The 14,092-nt window shown below is 35.8% G+C and overlaps 2 protein-coding genes across 5 annotated transcripts in view; one reads left to right on the plus strand and one right to left on the minus strand.

Moving 5' to 3' along the window:
• The first annotated feature begins 222 nt into the window (after positions 1 to 222).
• Positions 223 to 2,006, plus strand: LOC105268200 (uncharacterized). 2 transcript variants are annotated; one of them, XM_011307540.1, is made up of 6 exons: positions 223 to 472; positions 557 to 849; positions 925 to 1,068; positions 1,149 to 1,269; positions 1,337 to 1,523; positions 1,636 to 2,006. In XM_011307540.1, exons 1-6 carry the CDS (start codon positions 356 to 358, stop codon positions 1,707 to 1,709), a joined length of 936 nt encoding a protein of 311 aa, XP_011305842.1. In that variant the 5' UTR covers positions 223 to 355; the 3' UTR covers positions 1,710 to 2,006. The 2 variants fall into 2 exon arrangements, with proteins under 2 accessions (XP_011305842.1, XP_011305843.1); XM_011307541.1 differs by having other exon boundaries at positions 1,618 to 1,704.
• Positions 2,007 to 2,893: 887 nt separating this feature from the next.
• LOC105268205 (nicotinic acetylcholine receptor alpha4) overlaps positions 2,894 to 14,092 on the minus strand; it is a 52,703-nt gene continuing 41,504 nt past the window's right edge. For 2 of the 3 annotated variants that reach the window (XM_011307547.1, XM_011307548.1), the window contains 10 exons: positions 12,502 to 12,641; positions 12,376 to 12,420; positions 10,642 to 10,751; positions 10,314 to 10,494; positions 9,406 to 9,521; positions 8,861 to 9,029; positions 8,087 to 8,223; positions 7,697 to 8,002; positions 7,190 to 7,403; positions 2,894 to 7,108 (listed from right to left, as the gene is read on the minus strand). In XM_011307547.1, coding sequence (XP_011305849.1) covers positions 6,911 to 7,108; positions 7,190 to 7,403; positions 7,697 to 8,002; positions 8,087 to 8,223; positions 8,861 to 9,029; positions 9,406 to 9,521; positions 10,314 to 10,494; positions 10,642 to 10,751; positions 12,376 to 12,420; positions 12,502 to 12,641 — 1,616 coding nt within the window. In that variant the 3' untranslated portion in view covers positions 2,894 to 6,910. The remainder of the gene's footprint in view (positions 7,109 to 7,189; positions 7,404 to 7,696; positions 8,003 to 8,086; positions 8,224 to 8,860; positions 9,030 to 9,405; positions 9,522 to 10,313; positions 10,495 to 10,641; positions 10,752 to 12,375; positions 12,421 to 12,501; positions 12,642 to 14,092) is intronic. The other variant, XR_892308.1, reaches the window with a different exon arrangement.

Raw genomic sequence — 14,092 nt, forward strand, 5'->3', positions numbered from 1 at the left:
TAAATTCATTAGTGGTATATATTCAATACATTGAATAATTTTTTCCATTAAAATTCCACAAGATGTGGTTTCCCCCTTCCGCACGTTCTACAGTCGGCTAAATTTGAGTTAAACAAATAAAAAAAACAAAAAGCATTCAAAAACATTGCGTGTGGCGCCCTCCCTCTCTTGGGGTGCATTACTACGATGGCGCTGGGGTCATTCAAACCCCCAGAACTGAGCCTCCACTTCAGTCAATCCTCTTTTATACGCCTTTTTGCCATCGAGGACTCATTGTTGATGAAAAAAATGAGTAAAATCCGTCAGATAATTTCGATTCCTTTGGAAATGCTGTGATGGATGGAATCGAGGTAAAATGCAGGTGTCCCAGGACATTCAGGAGCTCAGGAAGATCAGGAATAATTCTGACAATTGTTTGTTTATGTTAATTGGCTGGTGGATTTTATTTGTCATTTATGACAAGTGCCTTCATGTGAGTTCACCATTCAATATTCTTATAAATAATTAATAATAATCAAGTAATTAACTCATTGAATTATTTTGTAATTGTTTAAAGCTGCTACTTCGACGTATGCATTATGGATTGATAAAACGTCGGAGAATAATAGACGCCCTGTGGTGCACTGGCTTCACATTCCTCAGTGCACTTTATGTAAAATTCTTGGTGCCTAAATCCGTGGATAATGCCTGTATTTTTGATAAACCTCGGTACCTGGAGCTGGGTATTGTCTTTCACAAGAGTTTTTATCTGCACAGGACTGGAGTTGAAATTGTTTATCATGGGGACTGGCTGAGTGGATGGACGAGTCTCATGTTCTGCCTGATAATTCACAGCTCGTCACAACTAAAGTAAATAAATTAAGGAGTCAACAATTAATTTAAATTGTCAATTGCTGAAAATTAATCTTGTGTAATTTTTATCAGGTGGTTTGATATTATTATGAATTTATTATTCTTCAAAGCCACCTCCATGTCTCTCATGAACACCTGCAGAATTCTCTCAATTATTTTAACGAGGGAAAGATTAATTGCTGTCAAGGCATTGCTGGGGATTTATTTTACGAATATGTGAGTAATCAGTGCTTTTGATAGGTTGAATTGTCATTTTCTTGGGTTATTGGTGTATTAATTACTGATTAATTACTCAGGATATACGTCCACACTCTAGTCGTACCTGATTTTACCCTGTGGAACGCTCGAGGCCTTAAAAATGATGTCTTGACACTCGTCTGCATGTGGCTGTGGCTCCTCATGGAGTTTCTCCACGAGGTGAGAAAAAATTAATCGAATAATTGATTCATAAATTGAAGAATTATCGGTTCATTAAATATTTCAGGTAAAGAGCATCAGGCGGGGATACGTACACCCTGAACAATTTCTTAATTCATATTTATTCGTACCGTCGTCTCGGGGTTCCATCGAATTGCGTGAGACATGCATGAAATTGAGGGAATTATCGAGTGATAAAATGTCTGATAATTTTGAGACCAAAAAGAGCGCACAACTCTGGCAAACACTATCTTGTGAGACTTTTTCACTTATTGATGAATAAGAATTATGATTCGTAAGAAATAAAGACGAATTATCAGTATTTATTAATAATTTCCTTTTTTTAAGGAATTATTTTTATTTCAGGCGCGATGATGCTGAAGAGAAAAGTGAGAAAACGCCGAGAGATCAAGGAAAATCGTCTCTTATCGTCACAATAACAATTTTTTTAAATCATCAATTATTTTTTAATGAAAACCCCGAAAAAATCCGGAATAAATACATTCTCATTTAATTTCTATTTTTCCTCGGATTTTAATATCAAATAAAAATAATTATTACAGGTATTCGAATTTCTCATTCACCCAAAATACCAAAATATTTCGTGTCCGCGACAATTGACCAAAATAAATTAATCAGTAAAATTAATTAATAAACTTCATTCGCGGGATCCCCACCAGTGGCAAATGAATAAGTAAATCGTGTAATTAGCTGTTACGTCAGAATAATTAATGAAATAAAATGAAATAAAATAATCAGGAGAGTGAATAGGATTGAATGTGCATTCGTAATCTCAACGCTATTACAAAAATCAAGTTTATTCATTCAATTTATAGATATACACCTGTTTATGTAGAAAGTTCTCATGTCATAATTTTATTATTCTCAGATATTATTCTGTATTAATAATATTTTTCCACTTCTGGTTAATCAATGGGGCATCGTGCCAATTGCTCTTACGTAATTCACAATTTTAGATTTCGTTTTAACGGTAAATTTTTAATTATCCTACAGCCTACGATCCACCTAGATTATTCATACTGCAGTTGGCTTGATGCCCCAATAACATAATTTATTCATCCATTTGTTTATTCGCGGCACGAGACGATTAATGTGCATTTTTTTTTTCATCTCCATCTTTTTCTCGTTTTAATTATTTTTAATGTGAAAATCTCTTGATTTTTCTCGATAACTTCGAACATTTAGTCATTACTCTTTATTTTTTAGTTAGTGCTATATTATGAAAAGTTCTTGGGCTTTTTATTTCGTTGGATGTTTTTTTTTTTGGGATTTGGATGATGCAGTCCGACTCTCGTTGCGTCATTAAGCGATTTATGGTCTGGGAAATTTAGATTTTATTACTAGAAGCTTTCGGTTTGTTGGCACCCAGAAAAAAAATTACATTCTGAAGTGAACGAATTGTTTATGTCATCGGGAGTGATTTATTGATTTGAATTTTTTAATTTTGACAACAATCATTGAATAACTCTGAAATAATTTTAATAATTTTAATAATTTTAATCATTCAATTTTTACTGAATAATTTCAAACTATTTCAAATAGAATTATTCACTAATTACTGAATTACTCCGGATTAATGGATTAATATATATAATATCTTCCACTCGTAATGTTTAATTACGAAAATTGAGGCAGTATTAAATGAGAAAAAAATATATTTTCTCCGGGTGCTTCAAACCCACATTTTTCCTAACCACGAGGAAAAAAAAAAATTCACTCAAGTGTATGTACATTCACCTATGGCAGTAAATACGGAGAACAGTAATTTATGGCGAGTGGTATTACGATTTTCTCATCCTCCAAAATACCATTTATTCTTAATCAATTGATTAATTTTTTAATTAAAAAATTACTCTTGAGCAACACAACTATTCGCTTTCTCTCGATTTTTCCTAACGACAAGAAGCTGCAAGCGACTTTTCATTCGTTTATTCCCTCCAATTCTCTCCAAAACAGGGAACTTGATAAATAATATCAAAAAAATAACAACAAAGTAATAATTCACATTAAAAAATGGCGAATGTCGCCAGAAAACTCGAGGAGAAAATTCAACCAATGATTTCAATCGTAATTTGAGCGAATCCAGTCTAATCTATCGCTATCAACCAATTAGAGGCTACGACTCCGCCCCTCGGCCAATCGTCATTCAGATTGCGACCTTGGGACGTCGTAACGAACCAATTGATGTAGAGGTTCGATTTATAATCGAGTGCTTTCGCTCCTCTAGCTCGGATTCTCTGAATTCGCTGTAAATATAAATAAAAGAGGAATTAAAAAAAATTAGAATTCAATTTCGCAAGTTCCCTGTTCTATTCAATTGCTTCAGGCCCATTATCCCTCCCAATAATTGCATTTATCGGGTGTAATCACTCGGATATGTTGGGGACACGCATGCGAAAATAGAATAGACACGTGAGTATTTTTTTTTTTTGTTGCTCTTAATTTTTTCCTGTTTAAACAATCGATACACATAATTGGCGTGACAATTACGCAGTTTTTTTTTATTTCGCTCTTCACTTTAGCTTCGAGCTCTGGACAAATGGCGGATTTCGATGGATTTCCACCGGGAGATAATTAGAAATCATTTCAAATTTTTATTTCCCCCGTGAGAATTCAATCGATCCCCCGATAATCGGTAATAATTCCATCGATTATTCCGTTATTTTCTCCATTTTGGAGAGATTTTCGTTATAAATTCGCGTGTTAAAAATAACAAGAGCGTTATTCCATGGCTATTAAAATAAATTCGCAGTTCAATGCCGTCTAGTGGAAGGTAATAATGCTTACTCGTAATACCATTAATGTCTTATCATAAATTGTTTTTTTTTTTCTTCACTTACGATTTATTTTCTTCACTTGGAGTTTTTAAACTATCACTGTGCTTAGGTTGTTGTCTTCCTTTAAACATTTGAATTGCCCTTAATTAATCTCATGCGTTACGCAATCACTCATACACTGTAATAACTAAATGTCATATCACTATTTAATTTCCACTTGAAATATCAATCGCTAATCGAGTGCAGAGGCCAAAAAAAATCAATCCAGAATAATCCAAACATCGGAATAATTCATTCATCGGTTCTCCACTCGATTAAAAAATTAATAACCCCGCGAATAATCAACCACTTGCATTATTAATGACTTACAATATTAATGAACTACAACCGGTCATTGTAAAATCAATAGTACAAAATTACGTAGGCGACAAATGATTGAAATCATTCTCACATTTCGATCTAAATCTGAGATAAATATCTGATCAGCGGGTGTCTCAGTGTTTCAGATAATTAACTCCTTCGTTTATCGAACGCAAAAGGATTAATTCATTTTTTTTTCTGCATTGAGGAAGACCGTAGAAACAATGGAAAAACTTAAATAACAATAATTTCACTTAAACACTTATTTAATTGCACATTATTATCAGTAATAATCTGCTGTTTACTCACTTCATTAGAATCTATTCATATAATATATATTTATAATATTTATAACCACGTTATTAATGGTGGTAATGGAACAAATTTATTAATCTGTGGATAATTATCTCTTATTACAAACATATACGTTATGAGCAATAAAACTTTTTTCCATCTTTCTGGATGACTTGTTCCTCGTCTGGAGCGATGACAACAAATTCAATAATTAATTAGGTCTTCTGGTTATTTTTTCAGATCAATAAATCGGCGATAGTCCTCTGAACAGATTTATTGTGGAAATTAATTGAAAAATAATGAAATGTTTGTATATTCTATAGAAACTATTTTCTTTTTCACGATATTATCAACTCGTTATCATCAGCTTCAGTGAAAATAGAGAAACAATCAATCCAGCCCAATATATTTTATGCATCTGCCTCAATAATTCGATGCAGACATTTAGAATTTCATGTTGTGACGTTCGCCCTTCGTTAATTATTTAATTAGTTCATTTTTTTATTAATCTCTTTGTTTCTCTTTTCTTTGTGAAAATATGGCCCCTTTATTACAGGCTCGATGTAATTGTTTTATTTAAACTTCATTAAAACATTTTTTTTTTTGGGTGATGGATTTTTGAGTGGAGCATTTCCTGCAATGAAATTCATTATCAAAAATTGGTATAAGATTCTATAGAAATTTCTGTAGAATAAAATGCTAAGGATGGTCCAGAGAATCTCGTGAATTTTTTGAAAATTATATGAGAGCTCGACTGGTGGAGAATTTATTATTCCCGTTGTGGCAGTTCTATGGAATTCAATATGAATATTCAATTCTCCATCCACGAAAAATTCTAGAGAATTCTCTGTGGAATCAGATATATTCAGATATATTGTAGGCCATGTATAGGATTCTCTAGAATATAGAATTATCGATTTTTATAGGAACCTATAGCCGACGCGCGTTATAAATGCCACAGAAAAATCTATAGATCATTTGGTCAGTGTTTTATTCAAATCTTAATGTCTCCATAGATCTTCAGCATCTATAGATCACTTTCCATCGACAAATCCATAACATTTCGGCGGTTTCTATAGAATCACCTATAGAACTGTTTTTTTTTTTTACAAATTACTCCTAAAAATCTATAGATAAAAAATCTATAGATGATTTTGGTCAGTGTTGTATTTAAATGTTATCGGCTCTATAGAATTGATACGGCTGTAGATTTTTGGTTTCTGTAGATAAATCTATAGCAGAAATAATTCTTTAGGGGTGATGACGATTTTTGAGCACAAATCTAGAGCGTTTATGGGAGTCTATAGAATTTTCTATAGAGCTATCATTTTGTTTTTTTTTTTTTTCAATTAATTAATCAATTGCAGGAAACACTCACTGCCATCACCTCGGGGAGAAACGAAAAAATAGTCCTGATGAGTCTGCAACAGGCGATCATTTATATCCATAGAATAATCGACATTTCAAGGGATGAATATTCGTGATTATCCGTCTCTCGGGATATATTTCCTTGACAATGTTGACTAAAAATTTGCGAAAGTGAATATTTATGAGGATCCAATGTTTCCTCGGTATTAATCCATGTTTATGCAAGAGTCATGGCGTCACCCCCAATTTATCCGACGCCTGCTGAGGGAACGTACGCCGGGGTAATCCATATGCTGGCTTTTGGGGACAAATTGCGATTGTTAAATTAATTTTTTCTCCACTTTCTGATTTTCATTCATAAATTAAAATTGCTTCAGAGGCATCAGTCGGTTGTGAACGGATATTAACTCCAGTCGTTTTATTTTTTGAAGAAAAAATTCAAATCTGAGGTGATTTTGAATTTGAATTTCCTTTTCCCAAGTTTTTTCTGGTCATTAAACATTTACCATGCAGTTGAAAAAAAAAAATCCATGCAAGTTATCCTCGATTAATTACACTTTTTTTTTCATGAATCCTTGAATTTATCATGAATTTTTATAACTTATTCCTGGGGATGAAATGATAAACAGCATTGCAACTTACGCAAAATAAATAAGTGACTCTCAACAGCGTCGTAGACTCAAAAAGACATCAGTCTCTCGTATTCTCGGTATGTCAATGGATTTCAAAGGGGTAGGGGATTGGTATTGTTGGGATTTATTATTTTTTTATTATTTAATTAACTTGTTTTTCGAGTCTCATACGATAATACCGAGCGTTACTCATAGGGTCGTAACGATGTGCGGTTTGGCAGTGGTTGAGGCAATCTCCGAGAGTCTCACGTCGATTGGAATACGATCGTCGTAGAGGGTTGGAGCTTGAAGAATGATACCAGCTGTACCTACTACAACCGCCAGTGTGAAGATCCAGAGGAAGAGGCGATCCAGCACCATGGCAACGTATTTCCAATCTTCTTTTACCTATTTTTTTCACCGAACAATAATTTATCGTAAAATATCCCTTGAACATCCCTCGATATCGTGGGAAAATCATTTATTTACCCTAGTGGAGTCTTCCTCTCGTTTCGTATGATCGGCTATGAACCTGATGGCTTCGATTGCCTTGTACAGCTCTGGGCAGTGATGCCAATTATTGAGTGTCTTACAAAGTGCATCAACACTGTCCTCAGTGGGCAGCTGAGGTGGTGGCGCTGGTGCTGGTCCTGGTGAGCCATGGATTTGACAGGCACTACCAAGATTAACAGCTTCCAATTCACTACAACAATTTTTTTTTTTTCAAACTCCATCCTCCGGAGTCACTGTGAGCGCCGCCATCTTCTCTTCGTCTGCGCATGTGATGCTCAAGATGACGGCGCTCCCACCTCGCGTTTTTAAATGACGATTACAATTATTCGCCTCATTCAAATCATGCGCAATTACTTTCAGTCTCTTCTTCGGGAGTGAATAAATTTTTTAAGCCATTTTGAAGATATTTCCGTTCTTTTTTTTCTGATAACATTTTTTTTCGTATTTTTGAAATTTTTAGGGGAATGAATCGTTAGTGCTTACTGTAAATTCAATTCATCCCTGGAGTCAACACTTGGAAAGAGCACCGAGGACTCGACGAGTTCCGAGGCAGAAGCCTCGACAAACAACGAAGGATCTCTCCCATCCAGTCCATTGCACGTCCTCACCATGACACGTTGACTCGAATGATGCCCATCCAAACTTCGTCTGTCAATGTTGTACTGCGGCCTGCGCATTACTAGTAATCTTGGCAATACGTGGATAAATACACGACGAACCCATGGGGCCATTACGTGAGTCTGGGGCGACCGAAAATGGACGTTCAAGACAACTACAGTGACACATATACTGTAACCACATAATTCCATTAATCACCTCCAAATCGTAATAATACTCTCTAGACTCTCAATTGTTCCCCATTTTTTCCCTCACCTGAATGTATCAAGGATCATAGTGAACAGCACAAATTTACCCAGCAGTGGAACCACCAGTGATGTGGGTGGAATAATCTCGGCTAGGAGGAGGAAGAACACAGTCAGTGACAGAAGAATGGAAATCGAAAGACTGACCTGAAACCAAAAAACGGGCAGACCGGTGAACAACAATCAGGTAAGATTATGACAATAAATAATATACCAATTTTGCAATATTTTTTCTGTCGTCACTCTTTGTTGATTCTGGTGGTGTGTGCGATAGCTTGAGGGCATATGCATACTCGATTATACAACTTGGCTCTGGGCACTTGGTACCTAGTTTCGAGGCCGAGGGTGCATTGTGCAGTGTCTCGCATTGATATACGATCTTAACCCCGGAAACGATCAAAATCCACATCGAGGACAAAGCGCCGATGATTGGGATTATGAGCATGTCAGGGGTCAGGATATTTGCCCGTGACTATTGAATAATATTCAATTAATGGGTTTGAAATTTCCGAATGAGATTTCACAAGGTCAATTCGATTGAACCATTACCACTCGACAATTCAATTCTTCCCACGACTCCATCGCTCCTAAACAACCAATTCCCCCGAAATCTAAAGGTGTGAGGGAAAAATGTTATTAAACATTATTATTGAATATATTCTCCACCACAAAAAAGTTCCTATGAGTTTTTTTCTGAGAGCAGTTCTGCACGGGATAAACAGAGTACGAATTTTAAGAGGAATTTTAAAAAATCAACTCGTTCAGAATTTTGGGGATTACTCACCTTCTCACCACTATCACTCGGCAAGTAGAACACGAGAACAGTTAAAAATGAAATCCCCATGCACGGTATTATGAGATTTACCGTGTAGAACAGGGTTTTTCTTCTCATAGTGATGTTGAATGTTATGTCGAGGTAAGGCTCATCGCAGCACGTGTAATACTTTTCATTCCTGGAAGGATTTTAAAAACTCAATTAAGAACTCGTACCTCACCCCTTTTATCCGCGAAAAACTTCATCTTCATTCATTTCCATCATATCAGCGGTGGAGTTGCAAAGCGAGATAAGTCGAATTATCATTTTTCATATTTATCGATTTATCTCGAAACCAAGTGATTTCAGGAGATAATAATAGCTGGATTTTTCCATTCATTATTAAATCAATACTTTTTGATAATTGATTCTCAATAATAATAATAATAATAATAATAATAATGCCTCTTCCTATTTTTAAAAATAAATTTTGTATCGATAGATTTTGGATCGAGCGATATTCAACAGAATTTCAAAATGCGAGTTATTGTTTATGATTTTTTTTTTAATTTTACCTGACTGCTGGTACCTCGAGGATGTCCCACTCGACTGATGTATAAAATTCCGAGAGATCGACACCGACGTCCACTACGTTGCTCCCTTTCACCTCATCGATGTGTCTGAGGTCGACCTTTGAGATAAAAAAAAATAAGGAATTAAAAAAAAAAGGGAAATGCAAACTTCCCCCGTCCAACGTCAGCCCTCACTCGCCGAATAATTCAATTCTCCCGCCCTCACCCAAAAAATCCATCCCCTCATTTTTAATTGCCTGTCATCCTACACACCAATTTCATGAGGAACTTTTTATCCCTGGATAATTGCACCACCCACACGTAATTATGGTCACCCGCTGCGCATGAACTCATTAATGAGGCCTATACGCGGTTAATTATCACCGATAAGTTGTCCCTAGGGTATCTGAGGGATGCACAGATATGGGGTTCGTGTTACCTCCGTGAAAGTATTCTGATCCCAGGAAATACCGAGTACCGATCTTGGCGTATTCCCGGGGAATCGGAAATTGGAATATTTTCGTTATTACGCTAGACCAGGAGGGGATGGTGGAGTGAAAGAGGATTGGAGCGTTGAGAAGTTTGAGAGGATGTCTGGATCCCTCCGCAGAATGTCCAGGAATTTCCATCTTGATGTTCCGTAGAGCGAGGTAGTCGTGTTCGATTCTCATATCTATTTTCAAATGCCATTTTTCTAGATTTATCATTGAGAATTACGAGAAATTAAATTCTCAGAATTTTCGCGGGATCGCTTTCAATTAGTGGTAATTTCCATTTTTTAAAATCAGAGTAGAAATGAAGAAATTGTCATCAATTTAAGGAAAATAAAACCAAAATTTATAGAATTTGAAATTGTAATTCTGATCACCGGATGCAAAAGGGGTAATTGAAAATTGGGGTGAATGATTTACTTGAAAACCGTCGTATGTCCAAGATCCGAATTTCATGACACACGTTTGCTCGTCGAATGGAAAATACTCGACGTCTATTTCACACGATGACTTGTAGATAGCCGGTGGCTTCCAATCAACTTTTCCCGTGTAGTTGAGAGTAGCTTTGGTCGCCAGGGTCACTTCGAAATTTCCATCAGCACTGAAACCATAAATACGATCATTTCACCGAGACAATTTCCTCCAATTCACCTGCATCGATCCAATTGCCCCGAACCACCAGGAAATTCTCGGATGAAAACTAAAAGAGAATCAGAATTTACGATGCTTTATCAACTATTGAACTTACTTGTTGTACAAAACTATATCGGGTCTCCAAATATGATCGGACGGTACGTGCAGTATCTGGACTCCGCCGTATTCCTCTGGATCCCACTTGAGCTTGTAGTCAAACCACGACTGCAACAATAAAAATGTTATTGCCAATTGTTGCATCGCCAGTGATAATAAAAAAAATTCCTCGACTGCTCAAGAAAAGTCACACGTGATTTGTCACACGGAGGAAAATATTCAAGAAAAATTACAGAACATTTCACGCAATTGTAATCATACATCGAAGTTGGGAAATATGACGGAAATTTTGTGGATTATTGTGGAATGAATTCGGTGAGACAATAATCTGGGTCTGAATGCTGAGCTGACGTCGTCAAAACTTGTAATTATTGAAAACGTTAAGTGTCATTGAGACTAATGTCTGAGTGGTACTTTTCGGTTCAACTCTCCATGAATAACCAAATGTCGATAATGTATGCGGCGCGATTGGCAGGCGTTTTTACTCCGTCTAAACTACCAAATATTTGATGTTATTCCAACCCCACCCGAAACTCCAAGTGGCCTCCATTAATACAGACTTCTCACACAAATGAACAAACATTATGGTAATTAAATTATAGCAGGAGTGTTTCTCTAACTCGACTAACTCCACCCTCAAACGCTCCGAATAATTCAAGATCAATCGTGTGAACTCGTAGCAATGATTATCCAAATTATATTCGCTAATTATTTTTATCAATTTTTTTTTCACTGTTTACTGATGGATCTCACGTTTCAGTGATTATCAATCGAGCAATTTATATTGAGTTCGATTTAATCCCGGAAATTTATCTCTTGATAATTGACGATCAACTATCCATTATTGTAATTATCGGAAAACGCGAATGGACCGGTGATTTTTTTCTGGGGTGGGTGGGGATTTTTTTTTTCATGTTCGGAGGAAGAAATTCTTTCTTTCTCGAGGGATATGCGTCAGTCAGGAAAAATGGGTTGCACGCACCGATGGACTATTCACTTTTATTCAGTCTCGTGGGGCTCGAGCGAATATTTAATTTTTTTCACCATTTTCACCTCAATATTTTTTGCCGCGCCTATTCCAACCCGGAGAAATGCATTCTCAAAAATATTCACATTAACAAACCGGGGAATCCTCCAAAAAATCCCTATACCATTCTAGTAACATCCGCAGGGAATTACCCGTCACGCCCCAGCGGGGAACCCCCGATTTCCCTCATACGTATTAATGAAAAATCTGAATTGAGGTTGTGGTTCAGTTTTATTTTGAGAATCTGAATATTAATCTCTCGTTTCACTTATAAAAACTCTTCCCACTAGAATCACTGGAGATGAAATAAATCCAGTGGTAATTGTGATGCCCTGGGGCCGTTAAAGGATCTTTTCCCGTATCCTGGAGCAGTCGACGATTCCATTAATCTGAATGCAAGTACACAGATACATATGTGGCTCGATATGAGGGTCCTTTGGCGGGTAGTTTCGGTCAAACAAACCCTCGAGTATATTTCCAACCTGTGTACCCAATACACATACGCCCTTTGCTACCTTCAACTCCTTCCATTTACTTCGAGTACACAGTACCTACACTTACAGAATTCGAGTGCGTTAACACAGATTCCGATTGAATCTACATTATTCTGAGTGTTGAGGAAAATAAAAATATTCTTTGATTGTTGAATAGGTAATGGTTGTCGGGATATTATTTATAAAAAATTTTTCATAACAATGGTCTCACCTGTTCCACCCACAAATTCGTCGTCATTATCTGGTTCTTCAAATTCTGGAAAAGACGAAAGAGCGATTGAAGGTCAGTCCCACAGATCTTCCAGTCGTAAGGATTAATTAATTAAGGATTAATTACCACATCTATCAGCTGGGAGAGCTTGAGCTTAATTTTAACCTGGAGAGCATCCGTGACATTGACAACTGGACGCACCAACTTGTTGTAGTTTGACAGGAGGTCATCGTAGAGGCGTTTCGCGTCCGGATTTCCGGAACATCCTGCGGAATTTTTACGTGCAATTGCATTAAAATTGTAATTAATATCTTCGAGGGTTTAAATCGATTATCGTTGTCGATGAAAATCTGAAAAACAGTTTGAATCTATCGAGCATTCGAGAGATCTCAAACTTAACGAATCGTGAATGAGGGGGTAGGGTTTATGTGCACGGTGGTAGCACCTGGGGGAATACATCCTCGTTAACCTCATCCCAGTGGCGAAATGCCTAAGGGGAGATATTGATGCTCGATTTTCCCAACACTGGGGAACAATTCACATTGAATTATGCACTTCAATTAATGTTCATTCAATTTTTGGAATTTATAGTCTAATTGGAAAGTCTTATTCATCACGGGTTATCATAATCTGGAGTTTCCTCTCATATCTCGGTAATTACGATTTTTATAATTTTCGGAAATTCTCATCAACTTGGCAATTGCTCATTATTTTCCATGAATATTAATGAATGAATTTATTATTTGCGAAAATTCAAATAATCATTTCCCCAACTTTCGATTTTTACAAAATCAAATTTTTCTTTTAAAAATCAATTATCATTTATTTTTTATTCAGTGAGTGTTTTTAAGTGGACAATTAGATTTGTATTCATTATTGGAAATTAATAATAATGAATGATTATTAATAATATAATTTGAAAATTCAACTGAAATTTCAGAAATTTTAAATAATAATGTTGAATAGCATGTGAGGAATTTTAGAAAATCTTTTTAATAGGAATATTTTTTAATAACAAAACGTGGAATTTTTATTCAGTACCTGATTAAAAGTACACAGTGTCTGGATGAGCACGGGGTTGGAGTCGCGGGGTAGAGAAATGGTAGGAGTGATAAATTCCACTCTAACATTTGTCACTGGGTGATAGGATATATGAGTTCACCGGACGCAGGCCCAATTAATTCGTCCTCGATTTTGGTATCCCGGAAATTTATACCGATAATTGAATACACGGTTGGATATTCGTACATGCACCGCCCACAGTATTTCATCCTCTGTGCAATGATTTTCGATGGTTTTTCCGGGATTTCAATCGTAAATAATGATTGACGGAGGCTATTGGACCAATCAGCTGTCCGATGGTAATCTTTTCAAGGAAATACCGTAGATTTCTCAAAAATCGACATCACCCTGTCGACTGCCGATTTAATAATCATTACGTATTTAATTTAACGAAAGACTTCAAAACAGAAATTAATGAATATATCAATTATTTTTATTTTTGCAGATAATTTTTCCTTTGAAACAAAAAAAAAAATCGCGAAACAAAAAAATTGTATTTTTGGAAACGAGAAATAAAATTTTTTTTCCCGATTTTTTTTTAATAAAAAAAATTTTTTGAAAATTTATCCAGAAATTTTTTGATAATTTGAAAAAAATATTTCGATTACATTTTTTTTTACGCGGGGAATATTGATTATCATTCGATTTTTATGAT

The sequence above is a fragment of the Fopius arisanus genome, unplaced genomic scaffold, assembly GCF_000806365.1.
Source record: "Fopius arisanus strain USDA-PBARC FA_bdor unplaced genomic scaffold, ASM80636v1 scaffold00055, whole genome shotgun sequence".
Lineage (NCBI taxonomy): Eukaryota > Metazoa > Arthropoda > Insecta > Hymenoptera > Braconidae > Fopius > Fopius arisanus.

What these genes read in the sequence shown, in the direction of transcription:
- LOC105268200 (XM_011307540.1), top strand. Translation starts at nt 356, where the DNA reads ATGCAGGTGTCCCAGGACATTCAGGAGCTCAGGAAGATCAGGAATAAT. An exon ending in CACAGCTCGTCACAACTAAA is followed by an intron (nt 850 to 924) that starts GTAAATAAATTA and finishes AATTTTTATCAG; the next exon opens with GTGGTTTGATATTATTATGA. An exon ending in ACTCTGGCAAACACTATCTT is followed by an intron (nt 1,524 to 1,635) that starts GTGAGACTTTTT and finishes TTTTTATTTCAG; the next exon opens with GCGCGATGATGCTGAAGAGA.